General features: G+C 47.6%; 1 protein-coding gene across 15 annotated transcripts in view; it reads right to left on the minus strand.

The window, feature by feature from the left end:
* Positions 1-202: 202 nt before the first annotated feature.
* The window catches only part of PTPRT (protein tyrosine phosphatase receptor type T), a 1,011,807-nt gene continuing 992,454 nt past the window's right edge, over positions 203-19,555 (minus strand). For all 15 annotated transcript variants that reach the window (XM_070485956.1, XM_070485943.1, XM_070485942.1 and 12 more), the window contains 4 exons: positions 13,513-13,638; positions 12,482-12,645; positions 9,195-9,330; positions 203-8,459 (listed from right to left, as the gene is read on the minus strand). In XM_070485956.1, the coding sequence (XP_070342057.1) occupies positions 8,406-8,459; positions 9,195-9,330; positions 12,482-12,645; positions 13,513-13,638 (480 nt within the window). In that variant the 3' untranslated portion in view covers positions 203-8,405. The remainder of the gene's footprint in view (positions 8,460-9,194; positions 9,331-12,481; positions 12,646-13,512; positions 13,639-19,555) is intronic.

Below are 19,555 nucleotides of genomic sequence, written 5' to 3' on the forward strand. Positions count from 1 at the left end.
CACCACTTGTAAGCCATGCTGTGGAGGCAACCCACAAACAAAATAAAGGAAGATTGGCAGGAATGTTAGCTTAGAATCTTCGTCACCAAAAAACAAAACAAAACACCCATTTGTCTCCCCCTTCTTTTTCAACCTGTCTCCACATCACCCCCACCCAACCTCAGGAAGACACGAGTGCGAATATCTTAGGAAAACATGAATCTCAGGGTCACAGCTTTATTGTATAGATTTTCAACACAGCCATATTACAAACATTGTCAGGGAACATTTACAAGAATAAATAAGATGAACTTGCAGGTGTAAAAAGATTACACATCACTGTAATGTACAGTCAAAAAATATATTGATATTCATTGACCTGACATTATTTACTTTCTGCTTTTTTAAGCTAGAATTGGAAACGAAAAGAAAAAAAAGAACATTGACAGCACAGTGCTGGCTTCTTTTAAAAGTTAATTTATCTTGTTTTCTCTTCTCATACGTGCTTTATCTATCAAACACCCAAACTGTACAGGTGCAGGCCATTGGGATTCATGGAAGAGGCTGCAAACAGTGTGGAGACTTTGGTCTCATGCAATATCATATGCCCAGCAGATGTGAAAATGTCAGTCTCCCTGGAGTTGAGCGGGAACCCCATGATGGCCCTTAGAGGGCTCTGATGGTGTCCAGTACCCAAGGCAATGGTAGAAGCCCCGCCTCTTTGTCTTTCATTGGATAGTAGGATATAGGGTGAAAAGAGAAGGTAGAAAAGTGCTTTTGAGTCTAACTGCCAATAAGATTAGCCTGGAGTGACCTGGGCTAGCTCAGGATCCACCTGGCAAGGAAATGGATGCACTGGGGATGATTATAATCATGTGTCAACTGTGTCACTGTGCTTTCCCTCTTGCAATCTGGTCCAACAGGCCTCAAGTGGGGAGTAGGGGTAGAATTAACCTCTGGAGATAATGTGTATAGTAAGCAAAGCCCTGCTTTGGGTCCTGCTTGGACCTCTACTGGTTCTGGCTGTCACTGATGGCCCTGTTGGCCAATGGGTCTGAATTATGGCTGGTCTCATCAGAGATGTTGGTGGGCATTGGCTCTATGGCTAAGCAACTGTTCTCTCTAGGCTGTTTGATGATAACTGGCCTGGATGAGCCTTAGATGTGTGGCCAGAACAGCATATTGGCCTGTGTGGTGGGAAGACTTGGGTAGGAGAGCAGGGGGCTTCAACCTCCACAAACCAAGTACAACCTGTTTGGCTTTGTGCTCTGAGGGAATGAAGGAGTTCAAACACGGTCCTAGCTCCATAAGATCTCAGCCATCTAGGGTGGAAGCAACTTAAAAGCCATCTCAGCAATGCTTCTTTTTCCCTTAAAGAGATGTCTGGCTTCTGCTGGACCACTGCTGAGATGGGCAGCTCATCCTCTCTGGCGGATAGCAAGTTCTTCCTTACATCTAGTACGTTTCACCTCTTGGACCTAGTTCCACTCATGGGAGTGACCTGGGACTAGGAAACTTCGCTTGAATTTGTCTAACATTCTGCAGACCTATGGAGGACATAGGCACTAGTATTCTGCCTGACCCTTTGGAAGTCTGATGACACCACTTTGCCCTCTGAGCCTCCAGATTGTCCTGGGGGCTTTGGCCCAAGGAACGCCCCACATCATTAATCCTCCATGGCAGACAGAGGGGCATGGCGGGCACTGAGAGTTTGCTGGACCATCACCTAGGAGCCCCACTGATATGTATTCACAAGCCCAAAGGCGCTGAAATACATGTACAGGGACTCAATTTTGGTAAGTTACTTCACACTCTCCTTCCTTCCCCAAACCTAAAAGTCCCACCCACCAAGGAACCATGAGTTACACTAATTACCTTGAGTTCCAGGTTTTCATACCAATACTTTCTTGTCCGACACTCTAAGGCCCCCAGACTCTCATTCTTTGAACATTCCAAGCAAGGATCAGGGTCCAAATTCCATGACCCAGAGCAGCTCTCAGAACCAGAAGGAAGCTCCATCGTGATTCAGCCCCAACAGCTCCTCGCTTTGAACGCTCATCCATCCTAAGTCTTCCCACATCCCTTGTATCAGCCCCAGTGGACTACTCCCAATCTCTTAGATAACTAGGATGCCAGGCCTGGGGTCTCCCATTGTGGGTTCTGACTGCTCCTCTTAGTGAACCTAACATTCATGGGTGAATTTCAGGGGGTGAATGTGGCCCCTTTGATGACCTTTTCCCACTTTTTCTGGAGGTAGGTGAGAGGGATGAAAGAGATGGTCTTGGACTCTACAAGACAGTGGTACAGTCAGTCAGTGCCATGCAAAAGTCTATCTCTGGTCACCAGTAAACCGGAAGAGAGTCTGCTATGTGCACAACTATGGCTTAGACATCTCTGCTTTGCTTCTGAGGGTCATATCTATGACCCTGAAATATGTGTCAGAGGAAACCGGAGCTAGAACAGCCCCCTCTACTCTCTGCCACTGACTTCTCTCCATGCTGTTCAAATAGTATATGACCTCAAAGGCAGATGCCTGCTAGGTGAAGCCAAAGCCTACATTTTATCATTTCTAGATATGTATACATGGAAAACCTCCAACATGGAGCCATGGAGCCCCTGCATGGGAATATAAGAACGAGGCTGAATCTCAGCTGGTCTCCTTTAGTTGGATTCACTTTACCTATTTCCCTGTGCTATTTGGCTGTGATTTGGAGCTGGCGTCATTGGCCGAGAAGGAGTTCAGACTAGTCTGACGATGGAGAAAGCAACTCAGGCCTTCAGATGAAATGGCCATCCATGTCACTCATCTTTTGACCCACCCTTCAGCTTGGGTTGAACATTTATCCCCAGGGATCTTGGCCTAGCACAGGCTATTGGCCTTATGATTTAGGATTAGCATCCTGCTCATCTTATCCTTGGGCTCACCCATATTTTCCATGGCATTCCTCCTGACTCAGCTTGGTGCTAATGGCCTGTCTGTCCAGCCCAGGAGTGGCCATTGTCCAGGTTAAGAGAGGATAGCTTTCTTCACTCTGTTCTAAGGCTGTAAGATGCAGGAGAATTATAATCCCCTTCAATGTCTCTGGATCTGGGTTGGGCAGTCACTCCTGCAGAAATGACATGATAAGTACCTGGCTGCTCCTCCCTGGGCCTCACTTCTGCTGTATGCAGCAGCCTTGCTAGACTGACACCTCTGTTCACACTACAGAGATTCATACCACAGCTTAGGAAATGTGGTTCCTGGTGATGGTGCACAGCAGGAGCTAGCTTAGCAATGGGGAATGGATGATGAATAAACACGAGAGGTCAGAGGGAAAATTATCATCTTTTCTCCAAGACACTGAGACTTGTATTAAAGCAACAAGTGGTTCTGGCCAGTCCTTCCTCATCCCCTGTCCTGTTATGTCATAGAAGTGACCACTTTGCCTAGTAGTCCATATGCAGTCTTGGTTCTGAGTATTCCAGTTGGGTCTCAACTTCTTGGTTTGCCTTCCTATTTTCCTGCCCAAAGCTCTCCAAATCTACCCCTACCTGGCCAAGCCTCCTCTCTTCACATCTTTTTCCATTAATTGATTGGCCCAGCATTCTATAGCCAAGAAATGGCTGGGCTTGCATCAGAACTGAAGACTGAGCTCTTTCCACCACAACCCCATGCCTCACCAAGGGATGAACTGTGCCATAGTAACCTGTGCTTCCTGGTAGCACCCCCTAAAGGGCCCTGCATGTTGTAAGAAACCAGTAAGTATGTGTAGTTGAAGTAAAGTGAGAAGCCTTCCAGACCCCAGCCCCTCCTGTAAAGTGTGTCCTCAGATTTGTCCATATTAGCAACCACATGACTCTGCCTGGACAAAGGGCACCACCTTCTAGAAGACCCAGCATTCAGGAATCCACTGAGTAAGGCTGTGTCCGCCTTCTCCTTTACCTTTAGGGTTTTATGGGCTCAGCCTTCACCACGCCAGATGGGAACATCCTCATCATTCTAGTATATGTCAATGGGTTCCTTCCAGCATCCACCTGAAGACTTGAGTTGAGATCAACCCATGAACAGTGAGGTCAGGATATACCCCCACACCAAAGGATCTGCCTAGGGTAAGGTGAGCTGGACTTGAACTTGAGTCTTGAATTGGCCTCAGGAAGAAGCAGCATGGCCAGGCACTGTGCCTCTCAGACTGGGATACAGTTCCCTAGGGTCCATCGTGGTGAGTTAAGGGGATCAAAATCCCATGAGGGACAGGGCCCATGTGGTTTAAAAAATATTTATACAGTCATATTAAAAGAAATCAGGCAAAATTAGAGTGGAATGCAAATATCACATGAATTGTTAAAGTAAAACATGGAACCATGAAAGAATTGTAAGCTTACCAGTGTCTGTTTTGGGCTTTACAAGACCCATTGGGTTATCTGTTTCACTCTAGTCTTTGCTATTATGGGTAGCCCATGGGGAAATCTGAGACACAAAGGTAGAAAAATATGGTCTTTGAAGTAAAAAAGACCCATTTAAATCCTGGCTCCCTCACTCACTAGCTGTGGAACTGTGGGCAAATGATTCTTCCCTCTGAACCTCAGTTTTCTCATCTGTAAAATGGTAACAATCACAAACACTTTTTATGAATTTTGGAAGAATTCAGTGAGCTCACACTTTGGAGTCCCCAGCACAGGGTCTGCTGGTTCCATGTGAGGGCTGACATCTGGCAGGCCATTGCTCAGGCCATACCTAAAGAGAAGGCCAGCACCAAAAGCAACCTGGCCCCTTCTGTTCCCACAAAGAAAGGTATACTGTGGCCATCTAGAGGCTCGGAGGCCCCTGGCTGACCCAGGATCTTCACACCAGAAAGAGCGAGAGGACACAATGTTGGGACACAGCGAAGATATATCCTGAAGCTATCTAGGCCATAAACACATGCAGGTGGGGACAGCTCCTGGCTTCTCATTAATTCCTTGCATTTTCTCCAAACAGAGTCCACACCTAAGAGGTGAGAATCACGAAGAAGTTCTGTACTAAGTAAGGGTACTGTCTTTGGTACCCAAGAGACAAGAGGCTAGCCCTTGCTGTGGAGACTCAGAGAGCATTAATACTATTTTCCTCTGCATGTGAAAGGTCAGCTCACCCTATAAGTGGGGAGGGGTGGGAAGATACCTTGGGGGAGGTGGTGTTTGCTCAGAAGGTTTTTCGGGGAAGAGATTAAGTCCAAATTCCTGGGCACCAATGCCCTATCTCCTCTAAGCTCTGTCTCACACTTGCCATGCAGGATCCTGGGGAAGGCATCCCCATCCACAAGCCTCAGTTTCCTCCTGTGTACACCGGCCCAAGACTCGTTCACTGCCCTACCTTCTTTGGAGGGTGGCTGGGTTGTGAGGAATGAGGGGATGAGCTGGGGAACCATCACTGGCCCTTGTTGGGTTACCCCACCGTGGCCTGAGTTTTCACAATGTTCCTTCTCCCTGAAGTCACATTTTAAATTCTTACCATTTGAAACGATAGAAGACACTGTCATTTTTATCTGCCAGCTATTTCACCCCTTCCTGAACAGAAAAAAGCCCAGGATTTGTGTTAGAGAGTGCCTCCCTACTACCATTCTGTAAGGATGAGCCAAGATTTGAGGGAAGAGCATACAACAGGCTGATTTGCTTTGCTACAGGCTCCTTAAAGGCTGGGGGAAGGCTGGCTGGAACAGTGGGCTGGAGCCAGGGGAAGCCAGCAGGACCACTGGGGGCTGGGGCCTGGGGACCTGCTCAAGCATACCTGGGAAGGGGCCCATGAAAGGAGAAGATCAAGTTCATCGTGGGGCTCCTTTGCCTTCCTTCGCTTTGAGATGCCTCCTTTTGAACCTCCAAAGTGACAGCCCTTCCTTGATCAAGTCTGTATCCCTAGACTTCCAGATAGCTCCAGAGCCTGAGCCAATGGGAGTAGCTTCTGCGGGTTCCTTTCAAGTCCTGTCCTCATGGGCCTGGAGGCCTGGGTTGGTCACCCTGCTCTGTGGTAGAGCAGAGACCCAAAGTTCCTCATAGAAGCTGCATCTCATGATCCACTGCATTTTGTTCCAGCAACAAAATAATGAGCAGACAGACAAACAGATGAGATATTAAAAAGTAAACACTTAAGGGAATGTGTTTTCACAGTGTCTGATGAAAGGAAAAGAGGCAGCCCCACTCCCCCAGAGGGAGCCTTCTCTGACACTTGGCTGAGCCCATCGCTCAAAGGCTCTGCTGGCTCCTTGTTGCCCACAGGGGCAAAGTCTGCACTCTCAGTGGAGCGTTCATCTCCCTGACCCTGCTCATCTCCTGCCACGCCTCCTGTCTGCTGTGCTCCACCTGAGCTGACCTCCCACCATACAACCCACCCATCCAGTGATTTCTCACACCTTTTTGCCATTGTACATACTGATCCCTTGGCCTGAATTTCCTTGTCTTCCTTTTTCTACCTGTTGAGACCCAGCTGGAATGGATGTCACCTTCTCTAGAAAGCCCTGGGCAAGAATCTGTCATGTTCCTCGACTCTATAACACTTGCATGCTGCACCGTGGTTCAAGTTACCCAGTATACAGTGAGCTCTTGAGGGCAAAAATTGTGCCTTTTTAAATTCTGTGCTCCCCATGACCTGTCTGGAGCTAGATGAGCCTCCAAGATGGAGATTGCTCCATCCCAGGCCACCCTGAGGCTGCCAGATATTGTACTTAAGAGCCAGCTAGAGACCAAGGTAGAGAGAGTGTCCCTGGTTGGCAGAACTCATAGCCTGAGGGAACAGGGAATTGTTTCCACTGGTTCAGATATTAAATGAGACTAGCTTTCTTGGGGAGCTGAGAATGAGTTACTAAAACATATCTGAAATTCTGGGCTTCCCAGAAGAACTGGCATCAGAAACAAAGAATTAAATTTCCATTATGGAGTTCTCTGCTCAGAGTTTCTGGCCTTATTTTCTCTCCATAAAATAATTGCTTGGCTGAGGAAGGATGAAGAAAACAGTACAAATAAGTCTCAACATCATTATCTGTCTTTTTGGAACCCAGAATTTCATCACTGAGGAGAATGCCTCAGTTTGTAAAGTGGAGATAACAGGTTCATAGCTGGCTCATGGGGATTCTAAGGTTGCATGAGATGTCATATGGAATGTGCCAAGCTTGGCATACAGTAGATGCTTAGCAAATGTTGGTTCCCTTTCATTTATTCACCTACATTATGGGCAAGACCCTAGATCTTCTGATCCCTTTGGCCTGTTTTAAACCAAAGCATAACTGGGTCCACAATGACCTTTTTCAAGATGGCAGCTGGGATCTCCAGGAAGGAATTGGAATTTGCGGATCCAAGATTATGCACAAAGCTGGTACTCTATCTGCTCTAGAAACCAAAGGGACCATCTTCAGACTAGGCCATCTCTCCCTTGCTCAATGGCTGTGCTCTCCCAAGGTGGGACCTTTTAAGGACATTGTCAGGAAAGAGATTTGTTTTACAGCTACACATCTGAATTCTCTCCCCACCTTTTTTGTTTTTTTACATAAGAGACTAAGATTTTACACTCCCCCAAAGAAAGTTTCTTCTCACATACACTTTGGAAAATAATCAACTCTTATGTTGTTCATCCCTCCAAAAGGAGCCACCACCGAAGAGACACAGGGTCAGCCAGAGCCCTGCCCCAGGGAGGTGGTCCCTTTTCACAAAGACAAGGAGGAGCAGGAAAGTTCCCTGCAGTGCCACCCCCTCCCACTGACCACAGAAAAGCAAAGAAAACCTTTATTGAAGGGTGCTGTGGACACAGCGGGCTGGCCAGTGAATGACAGCAGGTCAAGACCCAGGCTGGGGGAGGGGTAGAGAATGGTAGTGGGCCAAGCCCCATGCAGGTTAGGTGTGAGGACGGGGACCTCTGCTGTGGTCTTGGGAGCATCCTGAGGTCACACTGATCCAGACTGGCAGGTGTCCAGTGCCAGAGGCCCCTGAAGGAGATTGCAGGGGGCAGCAGAGCAGGGACCTCAAGAACTCAACCATTTCCATAACAGCGTGGGAGAGAACACACATCCCCTCCACTCTCAAGGACAAGCAGGACAGGGAGGTGCTGCCGAGCCTGCCACTCCCCAGCACCACGCAGTCGGCCTGCCATGAAATTCACACACTTGAAAAGAGCAAAAGCAAGAGGTCTAGGAACCGAAAAATCTGGGGCCTTGCTGTGGGTGCACTTCTGCATGGACCGTGGCTGTGGCTGGCTGGGTGTGGAAGCGAAACCTTGGCCTTTCAGAACAGCATCTCCCACAGCTACAGGAGACCCCCCCCCAGAAGGTGCAGAGCCCACCACAGAACACGGGACCACAAGTCTTCTCCTTGGAGTTGGGCAGGGTGTCGCCTCTCAGTCCCTGGGCCCAGTCACTGCCGCTCACAGAAAAGGGGGCTTGGCTGCAGCAGGTTCTGGACTCCGGCAGGTTCCCCATCCCATCAGGCTAAAAGGAGCTTAAATATTCCAGTGCCACCTCGTATACAAATTTATACTGTTCCTGAGAGGACGAAAGGCAGAGAGGGAGACGAGGAGACAGGAGAGAGATGAAAAGGAAAGAGAAAATGCATTTAGTTCAGAGATACAGATTTTGAAGAAAATTTGACGTCTGTACTAACAGTCAATTCAAAATTATCCATATGGATTCTGAATCAGTAAATCTAGAGTGGGGCTCAAGATTCTGCATTTCTACCAAGCTCCCACGTGATGCTGATGCTGCTGGTCTATGGACCAGACTTTGAGTAGGACCTCACTTTGAGAAAGTCCACACTTAGAGTAGGTTTAAAGATACATATTAAAGTTCCTTGTGTATGGTCTGTCTCCATCACTCTGCCTGCCCACTCTCTTTCCATCCCTTTCTCCATAGTGTGCTCGCTTGACGCTTTATACTGTAAAAATTAACATAGATTAATTAGAATAGGATTGGACTGAACTGAAAACATAATTCACACTCTACTAATCCAGAATCCCTTCCTCTAAGCCTGAACTAGTGACACTTTCCTAAGGAATGAAAAGAGTAAAACAAGAGTGTACAAGGATTAATATTTGGACTGTCCTATAGAACAGAGAAGTTGGTGACGTCAGAAGGGAGGGAAGCAGAGCAGATAACTGTATGCAAAGGTTGTAGGCTGTAGGGACTCAATAAGCACCTAGTTGTTGAGTATTTTCACTATTTGATGCTGTTTTCTTCACAGTCAGGCCCTGGCTACTGGAGAACAGTTCTTGGGACACTCACCAGGGTCTCTACCATGTTGGATTTGTTGTTGCGCAATGTTTTCACGATGTGGAACACGTCAATGATGTTCTGCTGCTGGATCATCTCGCACACGCTGCAGATGGCACAGAAGGTCCCACTGCGGCCTCCCCCATTTCTAAACACAGAGCGCAGAGGTGAGCCAGATTCCTGGGTACCCTCAGGCACCTGCTGACCCTGAAGCCACATCAGCAGTAGTGGGGAGTGGCTGCCTTGGCAAATGCATGATGAGGCAATGGTGAAAGCCTGAACCTGAGCCATGAGTTACGATTTGAGTCTCATCTGTGTTATGAATCTGCTTTGATCTTGGGCATGTCACTTCCTGTGTCTGAGCCCCAGGCTCCCCATTTATATAATGAAGGGGTTAGACTAGATGACTTTTGAGAATTCAATTAGCTTGATGTTTGCTTGATTCTATGAGCATGTTACAGTTAACCTGTGGGACACCGACCCAAATCCTCAGGGCAGACAGATAGTGTGTCTTCATAGATGTGGCACTTGCATCCTTGTCTAAAAGGATGCTCTGGGTCCACTTACACATCCAAAGAAGACAGCGGAAGGTGGCATGTGATTTTCCTCATAGTTCTTCGCATCCACTAAGGACAGCAATACCAGAGACATCTCTGCTAGCATAGGGTCAGCCAGTCTAAGTTTTGGAAGGAGGATGGGGTGGGTCTGAGATGCCGTATCCCAAAATGATAGGTCTCTATTTGTGCATGCTGGTTTAATCAAGACCCTCCTGATCTGAGGAATAGAGATACAGGGCTCTTTGCAGGGTCATCCTTCTGTCCCTCCTTCTTTCTGATGCTCCATAAGTCATCTTCGTGGAAATACCCCTTCAACTATTTACGGAAAGTCCCTTTAGAAATCTGCCAGATTTGGAACTCCTGGGCGTGTTGCCAAGAGCAACTAATGTTTTCATGCAATGGTCTGTGTCTTAAGAACATCTGGACGGAAGCTAAGGCACTCAGTCAATCTCCCAGATGTTTTATCTATAGGATACCCAAAGACCAGATGTTTCAAGTACAGACAGTTGCCCTTCATCCAATGCCTGGCCAGTGCCTACATTTCAATGTCTGTTTTGGTGTCTCTGGCCCCCAAAGATGCCAAGGTCCCTGTTGATAGAAGGACACTCCTGTGCTTTCCTTTGGTTCAAACTGCTGGTCACCTTAGCTAGGGGGAACATGGATAAAAAGATACTTCTGCAAAAAGCAGGCTAAAAAACAATCCCATGGGAAAGAGGAGGAAAGGAAATCCCGGAAGGAGGGTTCAGCATTTCCTGAAGCAAGAAAAGCAGAGTCCAAGAGGAAGAGGTGAGTGGACACAGGCAGCTCAGGACCCAGTGGAGTGAGACTGGACAGGTATGGCTCTATGCTAAAGGTGAGGCCCCCTGAGTTTGCGGGACAGAACTAGAGGGAGAGGGGTTAGTTGGCAGGGAACAAACTGCCAGTTTCTGGGATGTAGGCAGAGCCAGCTCAGCTTGGCTGGCGTCACCCACCATGACATGCAACATCTCACAGCATCTTCCTGGACTCCAGTCTGTGATGTGCATCCTTTGGGAAGGGGAGATTGCTACCAGTGGTGGCCCTTAAACTGTGTGTGTGTGTGTGTGACCTCCCTTTAAGCTCTCTGATTTTCCTGACATGTGTGTGCACCACCTATCTGAAAAAGAAGGAACAATAATGGTGGGTTTGGGTCAGTGTGCTACAGGTAACTGTAACATTCTCAGAGAACCAAGGAAACATCAAGCTAGTTGAACTCTCAAAAGTTGCCCTTCATTATGTGAATGGAGATCCTGGGGCTCAGACACAGGAAGTGATGTACCCAAAGTCAATGGCCTGGTTTTGAAAAGACTGAACTCAATTCTGAGCTCAGTAGGATGTTATTAATGCCTCCACCGGCTCCAGAAATATTTATTTGAAAAAGGGAAGACTTTGTTACAATCTTCCTTTAGCATAACATTTTTAAAGAGTGAGGCCGTCTCAATCACTTCCCCCCAAATCATTTTACGTTGTAAGAAGCGAAGTGAAGGATTGCAAATCAAATGTTCCACACATAGCTCTTACGGCCACAGATTGGTTTTGGGTCCGAGATCTTTGTAGAATCTTTCTCTGAGGTGGCTTTATCCTCCTATGGTAGACTTTGACACATGCTCTCTGAAGTAGTTACATTTAAACCATTTGCATAGTTGCTACCGTGACATTGTGCATTTCTATGTTGGTAGATAAATTGTTTTTGTTCTCTAAATATTTCATGCCAAAACGCCACAAGATCTTAAGTTGATCTAAGTCAAAATACCCATTGGACAGAGGAGGAAACTGAGGCTCACAAAGTTAAGTGATTTTCTTGATGACAGCTTTTTTTTTTCTAGATGACAATCCTCTAGGGGTCCTGACCTCTACCACACATTATGACATCAGGGCCTATTTGACCAGGAAACTCTGTGCCTCAACCATACCCATTCTAAGACAGGAGGCAAAGGTTCCAGCTCACCCCAGTAATGGAGACAGTGCTCCCAAGGCCCTTTGCATTCACTGGTCAGCCCCTCAGGGCAGTGCTCCCTCTCATGCTCTCCATGTCCCGGTGTTCCCACTGTGCCCATAGTAGAGATGTCCCAGCAGGCAGACACAGTGGATGAGTCCTTTGGTTTACTCAGAGGCAGCGTGGGTTAATGGACAGCACAGTAGCTTGGAGCCCAGTGGTTCAAACCAAAGCTCCTCTCATAATTGCTTGATCCCTTCCTCTGCCCGTGTCTGAGTTTTCTCACTACAACATGGTAATATCTACCTCACAGATGGAATGAGGTGATTCATTTAAAATGTCTGGCATTAAGCTCACTTAATCAATGCCTTCCCCTTTCTTCTTTTCTTTCTGTAGGAAATAATAGAAGAGGATCTGGTCAGTGGAACCCACTTCATCCTGAGCTTTTTTATGACTAGCAGGACACATCATGCCTCCTGTTGGACAGTGGGGCTTATCTCCCTGTTGGGAGCACTGAGAGCAGTCTGTCCACCCCCTATGTTTGTGGAAAGGCCACCAAGTTTTGCATCAATAATATGTTGTATAACATTAGTTCAAGGCAAAAAATTGGCAACCCCAGTCCATTAAAGGATCGAAATTCCTTGAACACACTCCTATTGGCCTTTAAGGGGTGCTGAGATGTGGTATAGCCAGGCATGCCTAGGACTGGTGTTTGTGGCAGCAGCATCCTCATGCTCGTCCTATTACCCACCACCCTGTTGCCCTGGAGACCCCTCCATGGTACTCACAGGCAGTGGACCACAGTGCGTCCCTCCCTCCCGTCATACTGCTCCTGCCACTTCTCCAGCCGTCGGACCACTTTGAGCAGAGAGCGCTTGGAGGGGGGTGTGTCCCGGTAGGCGGGCCAGCCAATGTACTGGAGGTGCTGGACTATACGATACCCATCCTGTGGCTGAGAACAGAGAGGCTGTTAGGGCTGTTCTGCTGGGGATGCTTGGGGACTCAAGCCCTCCAGATACCCCGGGCGCTGCAGCATTATAGTGGGAGATGGACCAAATGGGGTCCTTGCCACATCCTGTGGGGAGAGTCACAGACTATACCCATACTCATCTCTACATCTTTGTGCACAGTGATTCTCCTGTCATGACTGCCCTGCACCCCTTCTCTACCTGTAAAACTCCTACTCAGTCTTCAAAACCTTATTCAAATGTCCCTTTCTCCAGGAAAAGCCTTCTGTGACTCTTCCAGGCAGAATTCATCGCTCTCCCTGAGGTTCACGTGCCAGAGTATATCTCACCTTCCCATCAGATAGTGAACTCTGAGGGCTGGGACGGAGTAAAGACCAAGGCCATTTTAGTTAGCCCCCATTTCATAAATTACTAATATTCTCCTTTCTCCCACCCAGTACTCTTCCACCCAGCCAGTGAATTTCCTCACGGAAGCAACTGATTATTTTTCATGTTCGTGTTCCCAGGGTCTAGTCAAAGCTTACTGGATCCATTCAAAGGCTGCATCAATTCATGCCAAAACAGTGTGACACAGTGGGGAAGCGCTAATCTCTGAGAAGTTTTGTCTACACAGCAGCAAGCGTGTCAGGAAACAGGCAGATGGCAGGTTGGATGTCGCCCTGTGCGTCTCGGAGTGTTGGAGCCATTGCCACGTCTAGAGCCGGAATCGACAGAAGCATCACTTCCTCAAGGAAGAGATTATCAGGAGAGCACAGCACAGACTCTTGGCTGGCGTGTGGGATCTTCTCCCAGCAGCCTCCGTCTGTTTGGGGGAGGAAAGGCACAGAAAGCAACGGCGGCCGCACGCTTACCCGAGCCATGTTACAGATGCGGAATATTCTGTGGATGATGTCCTCGTCGATGTCTGCGGAGACGAACTCCACCTGGATGGGCCCGTAGCATCCGGAGGTCTTCTCAGGCCAGTACTGCATACAGAGCTGGGGAAAGGAAAGACGTCACAGAAAGACGTCAAGGCCAGGGGTGGGGGGATTTGGTCTCATTTATCCCTGAGCCTTTCTTAAGGCCTGCAGGAAACATTGGCTAGAAATTTAGGGTACTATCCAGAAAATTAGACTCAGCTTCCGTGTTGGGAGCAGCCATCCCTTTTTTTGGTTGTTGAAATGTCAAAACCCTGAACACAGAAACACTGGGATTAAAAATCTTTGCTATGCTGATTTCAAACCATCTGTTAGGCTTCCTCATCCATAAAATGGAGAGAATAACACCTACCTTGAGGCACTGCTGTCAGGATTGGATAGAACACTGAGGGAAGGGCAGGTATAACTTTAGTTCAATGGGAATCATGGCAAACTTTTCCCCATTCTCGGAAAACCTTCACAGTGTTCATTTCATCATCAGATCGCCAGTAGTTTTAAAACATTTATAGGCTTTGGCATCAGATAGGCTTGGGTCCTAATCCAGGCTCTGCTGCTTCTTAGCTTTCTGACCCAGCTCAGTTTTCTCATGTGTAAAATGGGGTAATGATGCTGACCTTGTACCAAAAGATAACATAACATGGTATGGAGAGATCTTGTCTGTGATCTTCCCCATTTTTCTAGAATTAGGAATTAGAACCCACAGCTGAGAGAGCAAATGGCAACGGTTGTCCCTCAACCTAAGACAATGGTTCTCAGTCAGAGGGTGTTTTGTCACCCAGGGGACATTTGGCGATGCCTGGAGACAGTTTTGATTGTGACACCTGTGGATTGCAATGGGCATCTAGTGGGTGGAGGCCAGGATGCTGCTAAACATCCTAGAGTGCACATAGTAGCTCCCCCAGGAGGAATTGTTACAGGCTCTTAACATCAGCCCTGATATCAGTTCCCCACATTGAACCCAGCGTATATGGGGTTAAAACTAAAACCCACCACCCCCTTTCCTGCTTCTCTAGCTCCACTCACATGTAAATACCTGTTTCTTTAAACTTGGACTCCTTCAGCTTTACAACTAAATCGGAGTTACAAATTGCTAAAAGCCCAGGTGGCCTGGAGTTGGAGGCACACTAAAGTTTAGCTAATCATGTGTCCTTGAGTTTGCCAGGAAAGCCGCTGTCTCAAGAGTATCAAGGAGCAGAGGCTTCCCAGATCTCAACTCCTCGACTCCCGGTGCTCGAACCCGCCTCAAACAAGAAGAGGAGACAACGGCGAAGGATGCCCACCTGCCATCCTCCTATCTCACCCTCCCCCCGCCTTGCTGCAAGCAGCCTCTCAAGGCCAAACGCAGGCTGGTGGGGAAGCACCGAGCTGCACAGCTACATGCTCCCCCCTCCCCTACCCAAAACCCCAAATAAAAATCCCTACCCATTCCTCATCGGGCAGCTAGCAACTTTTGAGGCATGAGCCCTTGCTTTGCTCCCTGTGCCTGGCATAGTAAAAACCTTTCCTCTTCCACTCAAGACTCTGTTCTCGTTATTTGGATTAGCATCGAGTTCAGAGACTGAACTTTCGGTTACAGAATCTGGCCCAAAATATCAATAGTGCAGGAACTGAGAAACCCTGGTCCAAGATCATAAATCATTCCTTAAGTTTATGGTGTCACTAAGAAGGAGAGACAGATACTTTATTCCCCTGTATCTGTTGAGCCCCTAGATGACTGTAGCTGGGGAAAGAATACTGAGGTAGGTGGCAGGGATTGTGACTCAGAGAAGGGCAAAACATGCTCCCTCAAATTCCTGGTTCCTAAGGGGCATGGAGATGGACCCTGTCCAGGTCGGCAGGCCCCAGAGTTGGGGCACAGAGGAAAGCTCACACTAGGGTTGCTGGGGGGCACTTCAGCATGGACAAAAATGCCATGTGTTAGAAAGACCCTCCATGTAAGGGTTGCCCGGAAGACGTGGCTGAGACTCGCAAAGACCCACCAAGGCTCCTGAGAGCAGCTTGGGATGGAGTCTCAGCAGTGGGGTCTGCCACAGCCTACACCAAGCTTGCAGACAAGGAGCTAGACTGACAGAGGTAATCCACAGAAATCCAGGGGCCTCCGCATAGCCACCGCGGATGCAGGATTTTCATGAAAATGATCACTCTCCCTTTTGTTGAGAGAACAGTCAATTCACCCCGGGCAGTCACATGCAAAAACATCTTTTATTCTATCTTTTCTCCAGAAATAGAACCAGAATGGAAGAGCAGGGAGGAGGGAGCGTGTAGGAGAGAGAAAAGCACGTGTCTCCCACCTTCCTAGCTGTGGAACTGAAGTTCTAGCTGAGTGATAACATGGTTCACACTACGGCCCATAGGCCAGCAGCCTGATTTTGTAAATAAAGCTTTATTTTTGTAAATAAAGCTTTTTATTTGTTAAAATAGCTTTATTGAAATACAGCTATGCTTATTTGTTTACGTATCGTCTATGGTTGCTTTCAAGCTCCAACACAGATTTGAGTAGTTGAGATAGAGCCCATAGAGCCTGCAAAACCTAAAATATTTTCTATCTGATCCTTTACAGAGAAAGTCTGCCAAGCCCTGTCCTGCAGGGTGCTCTGAGGATAAAGGAGATAATGCTTGTGAAGAAAGCCCTTAGCATAGCGCCAGGCATGGAAAAAGCACTCAATAAATATCAGCGCTTCATATTATTGTCAAACCTATCAGTGCTCAACAAGAATAACAACAATAATGTTAATAGCTAACATATAAATGTGAAGGATTGTTCTTCTTATCATCTCTCTTAAATAGCAAAGACAAGGAGGTTAAGTTTCATAACGCAATGGTGCCTCGCTTTCCAGGCGTCTCTATTGGGGGTCAACCGGGCATATTGAGAAAGGAGATGTGTGTGTCTGTGTGTGTGTGTGTGTAGGGCAAGGGGTAGGGCTGGTCACAGGGGCCTCCGTGGCTGGGCAATCATCTACTGAGTTGTGCAGTAGTGACAAATCCACGGTGTGAACTTCATTTCTCTTTGCCATTGGCTCTTCTGCCTAGCACCCTTCACAGTAATGAGGGACTGGTATAGATAAGCGTGTGGCTGGCCAGAGAAATCAGAACTAATCAGCACTGCCCATTTAAAGAAAATAATTGCCTTTTATCACCTGCATTGAATTTAGCCTTGCCAGAGGTTCGCTGTGATCCTGACATGAGGTACATGGGTCCGAGGCACCAGGGAAAGTCCAATACCCCCAATATTTCCAATCTGGAGAGAATGTGGAATGATTTGTTTCTTTTAATGAGATTTCCAGACCAATTTCTCACGCTAATAGGTTCTACTATGCCTCAAACCAGACTCCTATATTTTGGGACACTTCGCTGCATTTGGTTTTCCAGGTCACTCTCCCCTAGTGCCCAGAGGGCTGGGGAAGGTTGCAGGCTTCTTCTAATCCTAAATCCTTTCACTTGAGTTCCCTAATTCGGGAGACCACATCAGCAACCGTGCGGGTGACATTCAGCTGGCTGATGTGTGGGCAGATGCAGTGTTTGAGCTGCCAAGGATCATCAGGGTCCCCCCCAACCCAGGACGTCACACATAATCTAGCCACGGGAAATGGGAGAAAGATGGGGGAAGCCAAGTGTTCTGTTCCCAGTGACACTTTGGGGCTGAGAAATGATTCTCATCCACAAGAAATGTCCTCTACGGTTGAGCTCAAGACTGTCCTGGTGTCCAGTGGGTGCCTCATTTTGGTCTGTATATGCAGTGCAGCAAAATGTAATGGGGCTCCCACTTGCAGGGCCCCGGGTTCAAATCCCAGTGCTGTCACTTTCTAGCCGAGTCATAGTCAAATCTTTTAGCATCTCTGGGTCATTACGAGTGGCTGTGAATCTTGATGTGTCTTCTTAGCACAGAGATCTGTAACCAGTGAGTCCTCAATAAATGTGAGCTATATTTAGCAGGTAGTGTGGGGGAGGGTCATGCAAAACAAGACGGATAAGCGAAGGTTCTTTTTCCTCCGCTTGGCAGCCCTTATGAAAATGTCTTTTTAGGATAATACCCAAAGGACTGCCCTTGCTGTGAAAATTCTTGATCAGCTGGTCTGGGGAAGCAGTGGGGATGGGGGACACTGTTCTGCACATCAAAGGAGAAAGACCTGTGGGTTGTTCTTGAGAGGGACCCAGGAGACGGAAGAGGGAGGTTGGGAGCATAGCGGAAGCAGTGGAAGGGTCAAAGGTGAATCAATGTGTCATGTGACCCACTCCTAACCTCCTAAATATTCAGTAAATTTATAATAATGTGTACAATGCTCAACGCACATGGATTTCTTACGGAAATCAGAGAGGAATTGAGCTTTGTTCTTTGGGTGACATAGGAATGGAGCAAAGACCACATATATGAACTAAGGGCCAGACCATGAGCACATAAACATCAGAAGTTTATAGAAATCTTGGGGAGGAAGGCTTACGGTTTCTTAAGGTCCTGGAAATAGGCGGTTCTAGGAAGCCCACTTGGTTCCCTAAAACCACAAGGACCCAGCTAACCTGCGGCCACACGTACACTCAATCCAATGTTGGCATTTTCTTCCTTAGTTGGAAAACTTTTCAAGTGGCTGTCTCCAAGAATGGAGTCTAACCCTTTAGCCTAGAGCCCTAACTAACGGCCTTTCCCATTTCATATCCTACTACTCCCCTCCTCTCCTTTTTCTCCCGTTAGTCTGGGAAGGGGTGGTGTTGCTGTCCCAGCGGAGGCTTCACCCCTGCGGACACACACAGGCCGTGCTGAGGACCCGACCCGGGAGGGGAAGCTGGTCCAGTTGCTGCTGCTGATTTAGAAATGGCTACACTCCTTCCAGAAAAGCAGAGGGGCTTTTGCTATTTATTGTCAGAACAAGTTAAACCAAGCGAAAGTCGTGAAGCTAGTGTGGACAGCCCTGGAACAGCTGCCATACATTATTCCACCTAGTGATCTCCATAGCTGTTTGGGCCATGAAAAGCTGTCCTTCGGGGGTGCGAGTTCATACGCGAAACATAACAAACGGGGAGGCAGCCTCCCTGTTAAACATCATTTTCTTGCTGATGGAATCAGAAAGCTTGTTAGTCGCTGGAATAAACATGCTCTGATGAGTTGAATGAAAACTAGCATACGGCCTATTTTGGGCATAAACAATTTTAAACTATCTTTCAGTCCACCTTAGTCACGCCTTTTGGTAATTGAAACATACTTTGATAAAACGGAAAGGCCAAGTAATACCATAGCTTCAGAAATTAAGGACTCTACTTATGAAGGTCCCTGTGATCCATGGCAGGGAAACAAGCCAGGGCCACTTAAAGGTGACGCTGAATTAGCATTTTTAATAGAAAAATATAAAAGAGTCACCTGGATTGAATTGGCTTTAAAATTCAGATCAGTGATTATAAAATTCCTTTAAGTAGATTCTATAAAGAGCCAAAAACGTATAACTGGCTTTAACACTGTGGCCAGTTAAGGAAGACAGACTGTGGATGAAGCAGCAGGGGTGGAGCAGGGGGCAGAGAGAGAAAGGCACATGGACCGTAATCAATAGCCGCACGAGGTGACTAATGCAGTCCCCAGGTAGTGGGTGGAAACTTACTTATGACAGTTGCATCCAAGTTTGTTTTGGGGAAGAAAGGGTGGGAGTTGAGGAGAATCTCTACAGAGGAAGGTAGAGTGGGTGGGAGGCAGGTTATAGAAGGAGGTATTAGAAAGACTGCTGAATTATGCAGCTGCGGAAAGGAACAACTTTTGGGGAGCGGGTGGAAGAGCTGAGCAGGAAGGAGTGGGAGAAAAGGTAGAGAGACGAAGAAAGTGGTTTGAGCAGCATGGTCATAGGAAGATGTGCTGCGGCCCGCCAGGGGTGGGGAGGCGAGATGGGGGTTAAGAAGGAGGATGTGTGATGTTCAACCTTCCGTTATGGGGGTTGCTGGGATGTGAACCCCATTCTGCCCTCAGGAAAGCCTGAACTCAGAAGCGAACATGAAAACA

This window comes from Equus asinus, chromosome 15 (assembly GCF_041296235.1).
Source record: "Equus asinus isolate D_3611 breed Donkey chromosome 15, EquAss-T2T_v2, whole genome shotgun sequence".
NCBI classification, from domain to species: Eukaryota; Metazoa; Chordata; class Mammalia; order Perissodactyla; family Equidae; genus Equus; species Equus asinus.